This window comes from Enhydra lutris, unplaced genomic scaffold (genome assembly GCF_002288905.1).
Source record: "Enhydra lutris kenyoni isolate GAN:26980312 unplaced genomic scaffold, ASM228890v2 scaffoldscaffold24, whole genome shotgun sequence".
Lineage (NCBI taxonomy): Eukaryota > Metazoa > Chordata > Mammalia > Carnivora > Mustelidae > Enhydra > Enhydra lutris.
This window is the reverse complement of record NW_019154108.1, coordinates 20,708,018-20,726,240: the sequence shown is the minus strand read 5'-3', so window position 1 is coordinate 20,726,240 and position 18,223 is coordinate 20,708,018. Positions and strand designations below refer to the sequence as shown.

General features: G+C 42.6%; 1 protein-coding gene across 1 annotated transcript in view; it reads left to right on the top strand.

The window, feature by feature from the left end:
• LOC111150692 (family with sequence similarity 129 member A) overlaps positions 1–18,223 on the top strand; it is a 164,775-nt gene that overhangs the window by 71,621 nt on the left and 74,931 nt on the right. Inside the window, exons 5-8 of the mRNA XM_022508239.1 lie at positions 2,817–2,949; positions 5,735–5,866; positions 11,020–11,134; positions 17,097–17,264. Of these exons, the coding sequence (XP_022363947.1) occupies positions 2,817–2,949; positions 5,735–5,866; positions 11,020–11,134; positions 17,097–17,264 (548 nt within the window). The remainder of the gene's footprint in view (positions 1–2,816; positions 2,950–5,734; positions 5,867–11,019; positions 11,135–17,096; positions 17,265–18,223) is intronic.

The following is an 18,223-nucleotide window of genomic DNA, read 5'->3' as shown; positions in this document are numbered from 1 at the left end:
GACAAGTGTTCCTGAAACAGCTGTGAAAATGTAGGTTATGTTTGTTTTGAACCTGCAGTGAGTGGGAGGGCTGTTCTGTATGCAGCTGGGCAGGATGGCCCCAGCTGAAGAGTTACACAAGACAAACTGCTTTTGTTTCCGCCCTGATTCCTTAGTTCAGTGTAAGGACCTCCGCTGGCTGTTGGCTTGGGTGCTCCCCACCTTCATCATCAATGAATTAATTAATAATTATCATGATCATGGAGCACTTTCTATGTGCCAGCTACCGTACTGAGCAGTTTATTGTATTATTTTGTGAATAACTACAGTGACACTATGAGAATGTTCCTCTTGTCTTCATTTTATACAAGGGGAATTAACTCGCACAAGGTCCCACTGCTGGTCAGCAGCAGAGATGGCACTCAACCTATGTCTGTCTGGCTCCGGAGTCCATCCTCCTAACCACAGTGTACTTTGCCCCAGGACCAGACTTTTCTCTAAATGTCAAGATCTTCTTTGGTGTTCCTATATTTGGGTTTAGATAGGCTTAATCTAAAATCTAGATACACTTTGAGAATCCCTTTGGGTTCTTACGAACTTATGCTAGAGTGAGCTGTTTCATTCACATTTTGAACCAGTCATTAGGTTAATTACCAAAGGAAGCTGTAATCTCTTTTTTTTATAAATGCTGCCTGGTGGAAGGTGTGCTGGTGCTCAAATCACAGAAGCATTTTTCTCATACGGTGGGAGGGAGAGGTGGCATCGTAACACCTCAGTAGAAACAGGGCATCCTTGACTAAGGCTTTGTGATGTGGCAGGAAATCCAGTTTCAAAGCTTTGTAGAGCTTATAATAAAATGGCATCCACATTCTTTCATTTAAATCCAACTGCTTGCAAGAATGCAAAAATTGGTATCATAAATTAGCAGGCTGCTCTTCTGTTAGACAAAATAGTGGTCACTTAGTTCCAAAGGGCAAATTTTGTTAATTGTTTATGTGTTTCATTGAGGCGAGACTCATTCTTATTGTGGGAATTCTTAAAGATATCCTACTCCTATGTAAGAAAATTATAGACAAGGAAAGAGAATTTTATTTCTTATGCACTATATAAAAGCTAATAAAATATTAACCAATTAGATAAATATAAAGCCTGAGTGTATTAAAGTGTTATGCAAATACTGATTAATAGTCATACCATGGACTCACAGAGCAAGCAAAAGCATGCCTGATTCAAATTGTAGGAGCTTTTATTTGCATTTCTACAGAACCTATTATTAATGGGTCTCAAAGCACCTTTCAAGTCATAGTTATTAAAGCCCATAAATATAACCAAAAAATGTCATTTTATGGAGGAAAGAAGCAAGAATTCCCCTTTACTTCATACACAGTATGAGATCTGAATGCCTGAGCTAAAGTAGGATTCTCCATATGAAAAGATTACTCATATATTATGGGTATTTGGACCTATGATTCCATAGATATAGAAATTGGCAGCTATGAATTCAAGGTTCTCATACTGAATATCTCAATCTATGGAGTCAGAACTCTTCACTTATTTTTGAAATTCTACATGCGTAATAGCTCTAAACAAATCTTCCTGGTATGGTCTATTTTAATATTTCTCTGTGACTATATCAAATTTGAAAATAAAGTATGCCACACATGAAAGTATTTAAAAATATTTTGGAATGTCCTATCGGGTTTATTTTTTTCCTCAAGATAATATCGTATTCCAAGGACTAACAGCTTGTAAGCACTGTCAGTGGGGCCTGTGCTTATTTCTCCACCTTGTAGCAAGTCCTTCAGAGGTTGTGAGGATTTCTAATCTGTCTCAGATATTCCTTTGCCCTTCCTCCCCAATTTCTTTTTCCCCTTTCCCTCTTTTGCAATTTTCCTACTCTCTACAGCTAAGCCCAGGTTGGAAAAGCTCAAGAATATTCCTAGTGCCTGACTCTCCCTCTTCTTCTGTCTCGAGTCTTCCAGCAACCCCCTTTCCCTCTGTGATTGACCCTAATCTTTATTTTCTTCAGGTGTGGAGAGATCATGCTGCAATTGCTGGTCACTCTTGTAAGGCAGCTCTACTCATGGTTATACTTCAGTGTCACAGAGTTTCCAAGTAAAGTATAGAATAGTGAGCACCTGCCTTTATAGTTAGGGACACTGGAGCCCAGAGAGAACGAGGGACTCGACTGAGGTCATCCAACTGGTTTCTGTCTCCCTGGAACTGGGACCACAGCTCAGGTCTCTACACTGTTAAACCAAAGCTTTTTCCCTCTACTTCATAGTAATTATATAAGGCTTTGAGTCACACAAAAAATTTACCCAGAAACATAGGGGCAGAACTAGAAGAAAGAGTTTGTTGATTTTATCCAGGGCTGTGGATCAGCAAGATGAATTAAACCTTCAGGGACCAGAAGAAAAACAGAATGATGTGTGTGTGGAGTTGGAATGGTGGACCCTGGGATGACTGTGTAGGAGTTGGATGACTGGAGGTGGGGGGGATGAAGAACAAGTTGAGGTGGAGAACCGGGTGAAGTAGAATGGTAGCTGTAGAAAGATGTAGAAGGATGGCTAAATTTATGGCCTTGGCAATGCATTGTTGATGTAAGATGGAGACAGTTTCTATCGGTTGCTGGATGGATGGTCCTTAGGGAAAGCAGAGTCTCTCAGGATGACGTCAGGGAGAGGGAGAGAGAAAGGCACGTATGGCATGTTACAAAGTTCTTAGGGAATGTGAACTCATAACAAATCCCTGGGAAACAGTGTCTTAGAGGGGCAGATATGTGCCTATTCTGTAAGAGAGGCTGTATTTCTAATTTCTCATTTTCATATTTTTCTAGGGAAAACTGAGGCTACTATCAAAAACTTCAGTCCCTACTATAGTCGCCAGTACTCTGTGGCTTTCTGCAATCATGTACGCAGTGAAGTAGAACAGCAAAGAGATTTAACCTCACAGTTTTTGAAGACCAAGGTAACCCATGGACATTTGGTTGACAATGTCTCCCACTGAACAATGCTTTATAACTCATAACGTTTCTGAAATAAACAGTAATTTAAATGGCAGTTAAAAAAAAAATCTCTTCTCAAATCATTTCATGGTCAAAAAACTCTGGAAAAAACCAAACAACTCTGTCTGCCTAGAAGTTAGAGTGTATGGTTTCTTGTTGATGGTGTAATCCATATTAGAAAATTAGTGTGATCCAATTTTATTGTTTTTCCCACACTGATATTCTAATATCAGGAAATCTGACTTGCTGTAGTGAAGTTCAGTTTAAAAAAAAGTCATAATTTTAGTGCCTTATATTATGGGCATTTTTGTTTTGGTCATTGATCAAATATGATTTTTTTTTCAAATCTCCTGATTAATTCTTTCTCCTTTGCTCCATGACAATAATTACCCACAACCTCAACACATATTCATTGATACCTACTATGTGTCAGGCCCTATTCCAAGAATTGGGGATCAAGATAAATTCTCTGCTTTCCTGTATATATTAAAAAATAGGGGACAGACAGTAAACAAATAAAGAAACATACCAGGTGGTATCAGGTCATAATAAATGCTCATAGAAAAATGAAGCAGGAGTCTTATTTTAGAGAAAATGATCAGAGAAGGCCTCTATGAAGATGAAATTTGAGCAGGGACTGGAGTGAAATAAGAGTAGGCTGTGCGAGTATCTGCAGGATATGGAACAGTAAGTGCAAAGGCCCTATAGCAGTCATAAGCACATCAAGAAGACTATGTCCTGTGAACAGCATGAGCAAGGGAGGAAGGGTGGTAAATCATTACGGAGCGAAAGGGAAGGACCAGACCATGGAGGAGCGGTAGATCATGATAAGGGTCTTTATTTGTAAATAAAGTTGAGAAGAGAAGTTATTGGAGGATATCAAATACAGAAAATTGCAAATACTGGCAATTTTCAGTGATCTCTCTGGGCTCTCTATAGTGAATAGACCATGATGAGGGATAAGAGGGGAGCTTGTAGACTGGTGAGGAGGACACTGTAGCAATGCAAGAAAAGATTGGTGAAGGCAAGTTGGATTTGGGTGGTGATGGTAGCAGTTGTGAGGAAAGGCCCAAGTCAAGATGGACTTGAGCTAGAGTTGATGGAACTGGCCGATGGATTGGACAGGACATTATAGAAGAAGAGAGAAAATCAGGGATGATGTCTTGGTTTTTAGCTTGAGCAAATAAGTACAAGGAGTTGCCTTTTACTCAAAGGAAGAGTCAGAAGTGGGTGGGAATCATGAGTTCCCTTTTGGCCACGTAAGTTTGAGATGCATATTTGACATATGCATATTTGACATTGACCTGTGGAAATATTGAATAGATAATTAGCCGACACTTGGAGACCAAGAAAAGGAGAAGGATGCAGCAAGATGGATTGGTAGGAAATAGCCTTGCAGGAGGAGAAAAATCAGGAAGAGGAAAGAAGGGCTTCCAAGAAGGAGGGAGATATAAATGGGTCAGACACTGCTCAGATGTTAAGGTGACCAATAGGTTTAGCAGCATGGATGTGTAGGGATAACTGAGTGTCATTCCAAAAAAGCAGTGAGTCTCACAGCATAAGGAGCTTGTTAAAAATGCAAAGTTTGGCCCATACCCCAGAGATTCTGATATAGTAAATTTAGGGTAAGGCCACATTTTTAAAAGCCTATCGGTTGATTTGAGTGGCCCAGGTTAAAAAAAAAAAATGCTGCACATAAAACTATAAAATCAACCTATATATGGGTTCAGTCTCAGTTAAAGGGAAGATTGAGATCCTCTCTTACCTGTTAATGAGTCCAGATAGGAAAACTGCCTCTTTATCTGTCAGGACAGAATAAATTCAGAAGGCAGTCTAGTTCATCCCTTAGTCAATTCTTAAAAAGATTAGCATATCTGTCTTCTCCATATGGTTTATGCAAATTTTACTTGAAGGTGGAGAGATAGGTTTCTAAAAGCCCTTTGATTTTTAAATAAAGGGAAAAGAGATGTAAATTCAGTGACATGTGAAAGACAGGAAGCCCATTCCTGTATTTTAAGATAATACAGGGATTTTACTATGAGAAAGGATGGGAGTTATCCCTCACACAGTTAGCCCAAAGGGAGGCCTAACTAAGAAACTGGCAGAGACTTCCCTATAGCACATATGTCACCAGGGTTAACGAGGAATCATTAAAGTTTTACTTAAGGAGAAATGTAGAACTGGAGTTTGCTGGCTAGCCTGCTCGTTCTTCAACCAGAGGGCAAACTTGGTCTCCTTGAAGAGCACGTAGATGGGGCAAGTGTTTACAGACTGTGTCCCCAGGGCTTTTGGATCTGAAAAGACCACTGACCCACGAGGCTATACCTGAAGGTATGGCCGATAAGGGAGCAGCCTATTAATTCTCCTGTTTTCAGGCATATTCAAGGTGTTGGGGGTATACAGCCACAATTGACACTTAACTACCTCTTCCACAGTTTATCATTAAGTGACATGTATACAAGGGCACAACCTTATTACTACAACCCCTTCTACCATCTGCTTCTCTTCTTGCAGCACAATGGAGGGAAATGGAAATCACAAATATATCAATAAGACAAATATTTGCATTTGGTCAGAGGGAGCAGGGAGCAGAAGTAGGGAGGGAGGTGGGGGAAGCAACAATGTCCCCAGGATCTCAGGACAAGATAGTTTCCTAAAACATTCCTTGAACTCCAGTGGATAGAGTTGGTGACAGCATGCTGTGTTATCTTTTGTTGTTATGATTAATGGTATTTACCTTCTTTAAAGCCGCCATTGGAGCCTGGAACTGTTCTATATGAAGCAGAGCTATCCCAGTTTGCTGAAGACATAAAGAAATGGAAGGAGCGGTACATTGTGGTTAAAAATGATTTTGCTGTGGAGAGCTATGAGAACAAAGAGGTAAGATGTTTCCTTGTTTGCGCTGGTCCTTACAACATTCTTCAACATTGGCTGGGTTGATGGACATGCCTTCTCCTTCGAGACTGATTCCTTCAATAAGCACTCACTCATGCAGCTACTTACTTTCGTTAACATGTTTATTGAATGCCTATTATATGCCAAGTGTTCGAGAAGGTTCTGAGCCTCTAAAAGCAGGTGAAACAGATGCTTGTAGTCCAATGGGCAAAGCAGACTTGGAACGAGTAATTGCAAGTAAGTGTGAAAATAGGTTACACTAAGTGACCAGTGCAGGAGTCTTTCCTAGGATCATTCAGCTTCAAGGTCTTTTGTCACTGCTCTGATATGTTTCCCTCTCTGCTCAGTGTCTCCATGTCTTCTTACTAGTAAGCCTCCTATGTGACAAGCAGCTGAGGAGTTAATAAGACTATGACTGCATTTGCATGGGTTACCAGAAAGTCGGGCATTTTAAGACTTTATTCCACTTATACTTAACGGATTTTTTTTAAATTTAATTTATTTATTTGACAGAGAGAGACACAGCAAGAGAGGGAACACAAGCAGGGGGAGTGGGAGAGGGAGAAGCAGGCCTCCTGCCAAGCAGGGAGCCCGATGCGGGGCTCGATCCCAGAACTCCGGGGTCGTGACCCGGGCCGAAGGCAGACGCTCAACGACTGAGCCACCCAGGCGTCCCCAGATTTTTTTTTTCATTTAACTTTTTCCTGGTTATCATATGATTTTTCTGTAAAATCATTAGATGACTATCTAATGTAAGATGTCTGCAAGCTATGGAGAAAATGAGGTCATGTATAACGTGCCTAGCACCTGGGAGGACTTCTGTTTTTGTTGGTTCCCATTTCTCTCCCCACGTCGGGAGGTCATTTGGTTCTAGAGGAGAGAACACTGGGCGGTGAATTGGGAAAATGAAAGTTTAGGTTGGGCCTCAGTTACGTCAGAGAGTCAGGCGGAATGATCCCACTGGTTCCTTCCAGATCTTGCGCTGTGCCCATTTTTGGTCTACATAGATCCTCAAGCTCCCTTTGGAGTGAATAGTTACTGTTTATCAGTTAAAGGTGGTACCAGGTTTAAAACTCTGCTTTCTGGACTCCAAGTTTGTGAGAAGTCAGGGTGACCTCCATGGATACTTTCAATAATACCTCAGATGCTAAAGCCTCAGGAAGAAACTTAAGATTGGCAAGTCAGTGTGTTTCCTTTCCATTTCTGATGGGAAATAGAAGCAAAATACAGTTTGAACTTATTCCACAGGCTACTAGGCAATGTTCAAGTGCTCTCCTGGGTAGTCTTACTCTTTTCAACATTCATTAAGCGAATATCTTCTCTGCTTCTCTATATTAGGACTTTATTCAGCGCTTGATTTGCTCTCAGAAGCAAATGATCAATGCACTACATACAATAATGATAATAATAAATCACCTCAGGGGTGCTCGGGTGGCTCAGTCAGTTAAGTGTCTGACTTCTGCTCAGATCACGATCCCGGGGTCCTGGGATCAAGTCGCGCATTGGGCTCCTTTTCCCATGTGTGCTCCCTCTCTCTCTCAAATGAATAAGTAAAATCTTAAAAAAATAAAAGAAATCACCTCATATTTTATGTGGCACATTACAGTGTTCTTTCCGGGAAGCTTGAGAAGAGGCAGTAGATCATAATGGTTAATATAATGTGCTTTGAATCACACCTTTGCCAGTTACTGGATAGGTGTCCTTGCTTAAGTTATAAATCTCCCTGAGCCTCCGTTTCCTCATCTGTAAAATGGTGACCGTGTTGTTGTAAGGATTAAATAAATGAGCATATTGAAGCACTTAGCGTATGGTCAACCACTGGTGGAGCCAAGTGTGGGGCCGTTACGATATGATTGCTACTAACTAATTGAGAGGAAACACTCAAACTTGTTAAGGTTTTTAGCACATTTGGGGCTACCTGAACTTTTAATTTTGAATCAGGTTTTGGGACTTTTTTTTTTTTAAAGATTTTATTTATTTGACAGAGAGAGATCACAAGTGGGCAGAGAGGCAGGCAGAGAGAGAGAGAGAGAGGAGGAAGCAGGCTCCCCGCCGAGCAGAGAGCCCGATGCGGGACTCGATCCCAGGACCCTGAGATCGTGACCCTAGCCGAAGGCAGAGGCTTAACCCACTGAGCCACCCAGGCGCCCCCCAGGTTTTGGGACTTTTTCCTTCTTCATTTTTTTCTAGCTTGCTCCTTCAACTTGCAATTTATGGACTCTCTTGCTTTCTTTGCTTGCTTATCATTTTTAAGTAAACGTGTTCAGGGGCACCTGGATGGCTCAGTCGTTAAGCATCTGCCTTCCGCTAGGCTAGTGATCCCAGTGTCCTGGGATCGAGCCCCACACTGGGCTCCCTACTCAGCGGGGAGCCTGCTTCTCTGTCTCCCATTTCCTCTGCTTGTGTTCCCTCTCTTGCTGTGTCTCTCTCTGTCCAAAACAAAATAAAACAAAAACCTTTAAATAAACTTGTTCAGGTTGTTAAGATATGGTCACTGAATTTGGTGAAAGCTATATATTTTTTTTAAAAACTTGGAAATTTTACAGGAGCATCTGGTGGGGCAACTCAGGGGCACTTCGGTCTGTTAAAAACTTGGAAATTTTATTTTATTTAATTTATTTATTTTTTAAAGATTTTATTTACTTATTTGACAGACAGAGATCACAGGCAGAGAGGCAGGCAGAGGGAGAGTAAGGGAAACAGGCTCCCTGCTGAGCAGAGAGCCCAATAGGGGGCTTGATCCCAGGATCCTGGGATCACGACCTGAGCTGAAGGCAGAGGCTTTAACCCACTGAGCCACCCAGGTGTCCCCAAAACTTGGAAATTTTAAAAAATGCTCATGCAGTTTGCCATAATTCCCCGCAGTTTTAATAATATCCTGTTTTTTTAATTTATAGAAAGGCATTTTTTTATTATACCGAAGAGTTACATATTAAGTACCCATAAATTGCCTATTATTTCATTGAGAATCCAGTTTTGGCAGGTAATTAATCAGGAAAAAAATGAAACGTTCTCATTCAGGATTCATGTCCTAATTCCTGTATACTTTATGGACAGACCCGGATGTGAACCCAAGATTTTCATCAGCTCACTACCGGGCCATTGACATGTTCTTTGAGCTTGAATTTTCTCATTTATAAAATGGAGGGAGAAACTAATTCTTTTAATTTTTATTTTTTTATAAACATATAATGTATTATCAGCCCCAGGGGTACAGGTGTGTGAGTCGCCAGGTTTACACACTTTACAGCACTCACCATAGCACATACGCTCCCCAATGCCCACAACCCCACCACCCTTTCCCTCCCCCCTCCCCCCAGCCACCCTCAGTTTGTTTTGTGACATTAAGAGTTTCTTATGGTTTGTCTCCATCCCGATCCCATCTTATTTCATTTATTCTTTTCCTACCCCCCAAACACCCCATGTTGCATCTCCACTTCCTTGTATCAGGGAGATCATATGATAGTTGTCTTTCTCCGTTTGACTTATTTCGTTAGGCATAATACCCTCTAGTTCCATCCACGTCGTCGCAAATGGCAGGATTTCATTTCTTTTGATGGCTGCATAGTATTCCATTGTGTATTTATACCACTTCTTTATCCATTCATCTCTTGATGGACATCTAGGTTCTTTCCATACTTTGGCTATTGTGGACATTGCTGCTATAAACATTCAGGTGCACGTGCCCCTTTGGATCACTACGTTTGTATCTTTAGGGTGAATACCCAGTAGTGCAATTGCTGGGTCATAGGGTAGTTCTATTTTTAACATTTTGAGGAACCTCCATGCTGTTTTCCAGAGTGGTTGCACCAGCTTGCATTCCCACCAACAGTGTAGGAGGGTTCCCCTTTCTCCGCATCCTCGCCAGCATCTGTCATTTCCTGACTTGTTAATTTTAGCCATTCTGACTGGTGTGAGGTGATGTCTCATTGTGGTTTTGATTTGTATTTCCCTGATGCCAAGTGATATGGAGCACTTTTTCATGTGTCTGTTGGCCATCTGGATGTCTTCTTTCCAGAAATGTCTGTTCATGTCCTCTGCCCATTTCTTGATTGGATTATTTGTTCTTTGGGTGTTGAGTTTGCTAAGCTGGAAGAAACTAATTCTTAGTGCTGTTTTGAGTATTAAATAACATAATGTTTATAAAAGTCCAGATTAGGGCCTGTTAGAACAAATAATGCAGTTCAGTCTTAAGGCCAGTCTGAGCTGAACTGCTCCTAGGCATTCTCAAAGTCACAACTTTGTGCCCTGGGTCCCTGATGTGCTTACGCAGTTGAGTAGTGCTTCTTACAAATGGGAAATGACCCAGGCACCTGGGCACCTTGGTTGGTTGAACATCTGCCTTCGGCTCAGGTCATGTTCCCAGGGTCCCCCCACCAGGCTCCCTGCTTCACGGGGAGTCTGCTTCTCCCTTTCCCTCTGCTCTGCCCCCCTCCATACTCTCTCTCAAATAAATAAATAAGATCTTTAAAAAAATTTTTTAAAAGAGAAGAATTTGTTTTGTTTGGGACTCCTCACTTACCATCTTATTGATGGTAAGTGACCAAGGTACCCCTCTCTGCCCCTCTTCTACTTTTCCCAATTTGTTCTAATGTCATGATATTGCGTTTCCAACCCAGATCATTTTACTGCAAAACAGTCTCACACGGTGTCATGTCTTATCATGGCAACACTTTTCTGTTTTGGGTGAAAATCCATGGCAACCATCATTGCAATTATATGTCCCCCATGTCATTCGTCATCGGTCCCCAAGCCTTTTGTGCAGTAAGTGTCTGTGTGTGTCATCACCCTTGTGGTTATGCTAATGATTCAGGTGCTAGCGTCTGAAATGGTAAGTGTGGTGCAGGATTTCTGGAAGTTACTGAGATGATATTTTCCCCACTAGAGAAACATACCTAGAGTGAATTTCTTGAGATTAAGGACTCTGATTTACCATGTTGGGACCATCACTAAAGTACTTTGCAAGTCACAGGTACACAAAACATATTTTTAAAATATGTGGCTCTTCTTCAGAGACATAGTGTAGGAACTGTTATCTCTGAGTGTGTGTGCCTGTGTCTCCTTCTAATATTCCTGGTATTTTCCAAAAATCCAAATGGGGAAAAAAAAATCACCTATTTATGCCTTTTTCTCCCCAGGCCTATCAGAAAGGAGCGACTCCTAAAAGCCGAATTCTTCCAGCTGGGGGCAAGGTGTTAACCTCAGAAGATGAATATAATTTGTTATCTGATCGGTTCTTCCCCGACCCTATTGGTGAGTCACTGAGCATTCTTTCTCGAGGCAAAATTCCTACACTGGCTTTGTCTCGCTGGAGGAGTGGTTCTCAGTGGGGGAAGGGATTTCACTCTGCGGGGATATTTGACAGAGTCTGGAGACAATTTTGGTCTAGTTACATCTTGGGAGGCTGGTGCTATAAACATTTAGTGGGTAGAGGGCAGCAGGCTCTCCTGCGTAGGACAGCCCCTGACAATGAAGTATCTGTCAGAAGACGTTCACTGTCGAATAGTTGCTGAGGTTGAGAAACTCTGGGCTAGCCACTCTTTCTTTGTAGACAAATGGGAGATGCAAGTTCTCTAATTTGGGTAAACGTTTTACCACTTCTGCTATTGTAAATCACATTCAGTAACACACAAGTCAGGTACAAGTCAGGTTCTAGCCCATGGAAAATGTACCATTCAGTTGTCAGGCATCCTGACTTTAATCACATCACATGGGGCAGCAGAAACAAATAGGTAGGGCCCTATTTCTGTGAAGTACGCAATCCCACCTTTAAGCAAGCAGGTCCAGATCTGTCAGGGAATATTATTTTTATAATTTTAGGATGATATGCAATAAAGTATCCTGAACTGACAAAATGCTTTAAACAAGCATTACAGTCGCTCATATCTCCTGTATAAAAATAGCATTGCATTAATCTGGAAGTAATAACTGGAAGTAATAACTGCTGTCATGGAAAGAGTATTGAACTATAAATTTAGAAGCTGGATTTTTATCTAGTTCTGCAACACTTATCAGTGTTTTTTCCCCAGCCGTTGCTCAGCTTCTCTGCTTTCTGATTCTCCCATTCTAGGCCCTTGAACTTTAAAACGTAGAAAGGTCTTTCCAGCTCTAACATTCTCGGATTCTCATTTATTCCACTTTTTGCATGTAGAGAAAGGGATGGATAATATAGAGACCAAATAGCGCGTTTCATAGAGATTCATGAACTGTGGATAATAACTCCATCTGGCTTTGTGTAAATCATACCACACGGTAATTACTTGGTTTCTTGAAGAGCGCCCTGGTTCTTATTAATGGGCATAATCATATCATTAGAATTTATGGAGAAAAATATAATCATTCTATCAATTGTTATTTTGGTGTAGAATGCTTAGCATAGTGTTTTTAATAGGACTATTATAGGATTAGTACATGGGCCATAAACCTAGATTAACAAACTATTACTAAGTAATTCAGGCTAAAACAATACTTTATGTGCACTATACATATTATTATATTTTCTTTCAACATCTACTTGTATGTCATCTTGGCTCTGGAGCTGCTGCTAGAAATGGGAATGCCAACTTGATGACTCTTGGGAATTTCTCCAGTAGAACTTTTCAATGCAATCCATCAGAATGGACAATATATTTATTGATTTATTGGTGAAATCATATCAGAAGGAATGAATAGGAATAAAAAAAAAAAAGCCTGTGTGACTAAAGCCATTTGACCCAAGGCTTCAGATTGGGGTATTTCAAGGATTTTTTTTTTTTTAATTGTATGGCATGGCCATCTGAATTTTAAAAATAGAATATTCTACAGTAAATCATTTGTAATATCTTTGGTACTCAACTCAGAAAAAATGCAGAATGATGGCATCTGGAAAATTGTTGTAAAATGTTAAATGAGAGATAACTAGAGGCTAAGAAGAGTGAATTTTATGGGGCGTGAAGCTTTTAAAGGGTCAGTGCAGCTTTTGAGTTGTTTGTACAAAACTCTGACATCTTAGGAAGGGCGAGGGGAATTGTACCATAAAATCATGTTGATCAGGAAGATTCGCTGTGTGATGCAAATTCAACAGGAAAGCATAAAGACACAATAAAGATAGAAGGCATTAACCTCACTTGAGAAAAAGCACTAGAGGTTATGAATAAATATGTCTTCTTTACGCAGTATTCTACTAAGATGATGTAGCAATAATGCCTTCATATTTTGCTGAAGTGATTCACTTACGTGACATTTCGTTAGTTAGAGTCTAGTTTGCTGCAAACAACCAAAGATTCAAATACGTAAGGCTTTATTTCTTGCTAAAGATATTTTGGATATTACAAGTCCAGGGCTGGTGTGGCAGTTCCGTAAATGTCAGGGACTCTTTCTGCCTTGTCTCTCTGTATGTCTAGGCTGTGGCCCTTACTGATACAGTCTAAGGGGGCTGTTGGAGTGTTAGGGATGGTTTTCTCGTTCCAGAAAGCAGGCAGGAGAAAAGAGAAGGAGGTGGAGCCTTCCCTCTCTTTAAGGATCCTTCCAGGTAGTTTCACGGCCTCTTCAGTTTCTGTCCCATTGACTCAACTTAGTGGCTGGGACCCACCAAGTTGCGATCGAAGCTGGAAATGTAGTCTTTATCTTTTTTTTTTTTTTTTAAGATTTTATTTATTTATTTGACACAGAGAGAGAGAGAGAGAGATCACAAGTAGGCAGAGAGGCAGGCAGGGGTGGGGGTGTGGGGGTGGTAAGCAGGCTCCCTGCTGAGCAGAGAGCCCCATGTGGGGCTCGATCCTACAACCCCAAGACCATGACCCGAGCCGAAGGCAGAGGCTTCAACCCACTGAGCCACCCAGGCGCCCTTGGAAATGTAGTCTTTATCGTACACGGTCACTTACTCAACAGGAAATTAGGGATTTTATAACCAAGAAAGAAGGGGAAAAGACATAATGCTATAGTTTTGGAATGTTGGTGAAGTCCGGAGCCAATGGCCAAGAAAGAATTCTCGAGACGTCTTTGGTATAACAAGGCGATTTTATGAAAGTCTGGGGGCGGCCCCGTGGGCAGAAAGAGCTGCGGTACTGGGGTCTTGAGGAATGGCTGATGATATACTTGGGAGTTGGGGGACTTAAGGACAAGGGAAGGTGTCTGAAAGGACTTTCATATGCTAAAGAAGACGGCAGGATATTGGAGGCTCGTTTTTCCTTCTAGTAGTAAAGCATTAACGTTAAGACAGTTGGGAGCTTCCTGAAGGAATGTTATGCGCTGCCTGTCTCAGATCCTTGTCGTAGGGCTGCAGGTCATAAAGAAATTTAATTTTGTTCACTTTCCCTTCTGCCTCAGTTTCCCCCATCACTCATGGAAGAGAGGGTGATGTTAGGGTGAGTTATGGGTCTCTGGAAGTTCTGCTATTGGTCAGAATGCTTTTTCTTTGTAAATCACTAAGATCTTGGTAACTGATGGAGACCATGTCCTGCAGGACTGTGATCTCTGTCATTTAACCCTCTGTTTTTCCCTTCCCTTGCCAGGACTGCTTGAGGAATGTCACACACATCCCATCTGGGAGTTGGGGGCGGTGGGGAGGGGGTAGTTTGCTTGGTCCTCAGCTTGCCTTCTGCTTCCTCATCAGACAATGTGTTACAACTACAGGTTTGTGCTACTGAATTTAATTGTTGATTCATTTGTTTGTTTGTACAGTGATTCTTTTTTTTTTTTTTAAGATTTTATTTATTTTTTTGATAGAGATCATGAGTAGGCAGAGAGGCAGGCAGAGAGAGAGAGAGGAGGAAGCAGGCTCCCTGCTGAGCAGAGAGCCTGATGTGGGGCTCGATCCCAGGACCCTGGGATCATGACCCGAGCCAAAGACAGAGCCTTTAACTCACTGAGCCACCCAGGCGCCCACAGTGATTCGTTCTTATATTATGTGCCAAGTAGTTTGTGAGGTACTGGTGCACCCAAGTTTGTGATTCTAGCGAATTCTACTTTGTTCCCTTCAGATTTAAGGACATTGAACCAGAGTCCCCATATATGCCCCAGGATATCTATTTTTTATTTACCCAATCTTGATTTATAGATTTGCCAGGAGCAAGACTCTGTTCTGGAGTCTCCCATGTGGCTCTGATTCAGGAGCAAGACTCTGTTCTGGAGTCTCCCATGTGGCTCTGATTCATTGTTAGGTATGCCTGGTGCTTTCAGTGGCCTCTCAGAGGGCCCTTTGGTCCTTCCCTTCCCTGAGGTTGGTGCCCATTTTATGTAGGTAGAGAGTGTGAGCTAATAAGCTGGGGGTTGTTTAACCCAGAGTAATATCATATAACCAGAGTGCATGGAAGGGAATAAAATTTAGGTAGGGATCTGAATAGTAGCATGGTTTAATATGAGTTTCTTAGAATTGATTTTGAGTAAGTGGTAAAAATCCATCATTTAAAGCTTCTAAGATTTTCTAGGACAACATAGCATGTTTAATCAACAAACTGTGGTTGAATATCTCCTCGGTTCCACGGCTTTGCTAAGGGCTAAGCGTCCAAAGGTACATAAGGTGTGGTTTCCATCCTCTTAGAGTTCCAGGGCACTGGTACTGCTTCCTGGGGAGGGGAACTGTGTGAGAACCAGTGGGGGAGCTCCTGTCACCCTGGGCCCTCCACCCTGTGTGTCAGTGCCAGACATGAAAACAAATCTGTACAATATTTAGGAAGAACAAAGTAGGGAGCACTCAACCCTGTCTCTAGGGCGTGGGGAGGTACCAGCAGAGGCATCCAGAGGAGCTGCTTTTGAACTGACTTTTAAAAAAAATTTTTTTTAAATTATTATTGTTTTTTAAAATTTATTTTTGAACTGACTTTTGAAGGATGAATGAGAATCTTCTAGGAGAAGGCATGGTGGAAAGGGTAGAGGGAAGGGAAATAGGACCTGCAGAAACAACATTCCATATCACGGAGTGGAGGACCATGCCAAAGGAGAGCAGAGACTAATCAAAATGGAGTGAAACCAGGACAGAGCAGGGCGAACACCAACACTTCACAGGAGGATGGAGAGAAGGGGCCGAGGGAGCCAATAGAGCAGACCAGTTTGAAACAATTTTTTTTTTTAAGATTTTATTTATTTGACAGAGAGAGAGAGAGAGAATGAGATCACAAGTAGGCAGAGAGGCAGGCAGAGAGAGGAGGAAGCAGACTCCCCGCGGAGCAGAGAGCCTGATGTGGGGCTCGATCCCAGGGCCCTGGGATCATGACCTGAGCTGAAGGCAGAGGCTTAACCACTGAGCCACCCAGGTGCCCCTGAAACAATTTTTTAAAAGCACGAAGGACATCAGGGGTGAGGTGATCCTTGCGCAGGGGCTTTGCCAATCTTCTCTGTATCGTTCCAATTTTAGTATATGTGCTATCGAAGCAAGTGCTGGGAGAGAGGTGATCCTGCGAGTCAAGGGGAGAGAATGTTTTCGAAAGAAGGGACAGATAGCAGCAACAGATACTTCAGATCAGGTTAGAAGTCTTAGATCATGAGGAAAAATAAAAAGGCTTAGGTAATGAAGAAGAAGCCACAGGTTGGCAGTTAGGACAACATCAGTGACCTCAGCCATGGGGTTTTGGGACTGGTGGGGCAGGAACCAGACTGAGGCAGGAAGAAGCAAGTGTTGGGTTGGCAGTGAGCGAGAGGAATCAGGGAGCGCAGGGCAGAGGGCAGCTGGCGGAAGGGGAGCCTGTGGGGACTGGAGGGTGAGTGACTGTGCAGGCCGGTGAGCCTGAAGAGGTTTAGCGGGGACACCCAGACTCTGTTTGCGGATCCTTGATATGAGGAAGTTGAGAAAGACGATGTCTGCTGGCCTTGGCTGTCCCTGTCAGGGAGGGGATGAGGCTACTGTCTGGAATGAGACAGTTACCTGTGGAGGGAGTGAGAAGAGCCTGAACGGCCATCTCCCGCCATCTTGGGAAGACATCTCATATCACCTTTCTGTCCCACGGCCTGCCCCAAAGAGCTTCCTTCAGGACCCGAAATAAGTATTTTAAATAAAAGACACACGTTTTAGAATGTCTTTGCGTTGGGGCGCCTGGGTGGCTCAGATGGTTAAGCATCTGCCTTTGGCTCAGGTCATGATCTCAGGGTCCTGGGATCCAAACCCCCGTCAGTCTTCCTGTTCAGCAAGGTGTCTGCTTCTGCCTGCAGCTCTACCTACGGGTGTACTCTCCTCTCTCTCTGTTAAATAAATAAATAAAATTTAAAAAAGAATGTCTTTGTGTTTTCCACATTGCCTTAGCCTCCAGTGAGAAGGACAACACCCAGCCTTTCGTGGTCTTGCCCAAGGAATTCCCAGTGTACCTGTGGCAGCCGTTCCTCAGACATGGCTACTTCTGCTTCCATGAGGCTGCGGACCAGAAGAAGTTCAGCGCTGTCCTCAGTGACTGCATCAGACATCTGAATCACGGTAGGACACGGTGCCCTCACATCCCGCACGGGGCTGCTTTGGCTCAGGGGGCCTGGTCATTCGCCTCAAGGACAGTTCCTAGAGAGTGCTGCCCCCCGAAGGAGGGGAAGTCGCGTGAAGCGGGAGTCTGTACATGGGAGCACGGTCACTGTGCTGGTTGCTTAGTTAGCTCTGGGAAGCCTCCATGAAACAGAATGTGGGGCATTACCCCATGGCACGCGTGAACCACACTCATGCATATAATTTTGAGTATAATTCATCCTCTTCCTTTTTCTTCATGTTTCTTACTGAAATGACAACAAGAATGTGCCAGCTGTCCCTGGAGAGTTTAGTCCTTACGGCATTTCTCGTTTTTTTTCCCTCACCTTTATTTCTAAATAACTTGTGCAAAACTTTATGGTACCTGCAATCACGGGGCGAACTTCTTGAACACTGATTTTTGGGGGCTCCCCCTCGGATATCTAATTCACTGGCTTTCTGGTGGAGCCCCGGTTTTGCTTTTCTAGCAAGCTGCCCAAGTGATGCAGAGCTAGCTGATCCCGGGCCACACCTGGAGTGATGTTGCTTCAGTTGGCCTCTAGGTATGGACTCAAGTTCCGTCACATCTATAACGGAAAAGACTTTTCATCGCAATATGGGATGTTTTGATGCATTGTTGGGAATGCCGGTTTTTCTGGAATCCACAAAGTTTTCAGTTACACATGATTAAGCTCTTTGTTCTTTGGCAGCTGGAAAGGCAGTCGTTAGATATCACTGAAGACTTACTCTGTGCCAGCCTTGGTGGGTATTAGGAACAGAGGAATGAACCAGGCAAAATCCCTGTCCCTGTATTCAAATAGGCATGAGGGACAATACAAGATAACTTGATAGTTCTCAAACGTAATGTGTCTTGGGGTAACTCAAAGTGACTATGGGGTGAAGAATGGAGTTCAGGGGCACCTAGGTGGCCCAGGGGGTTA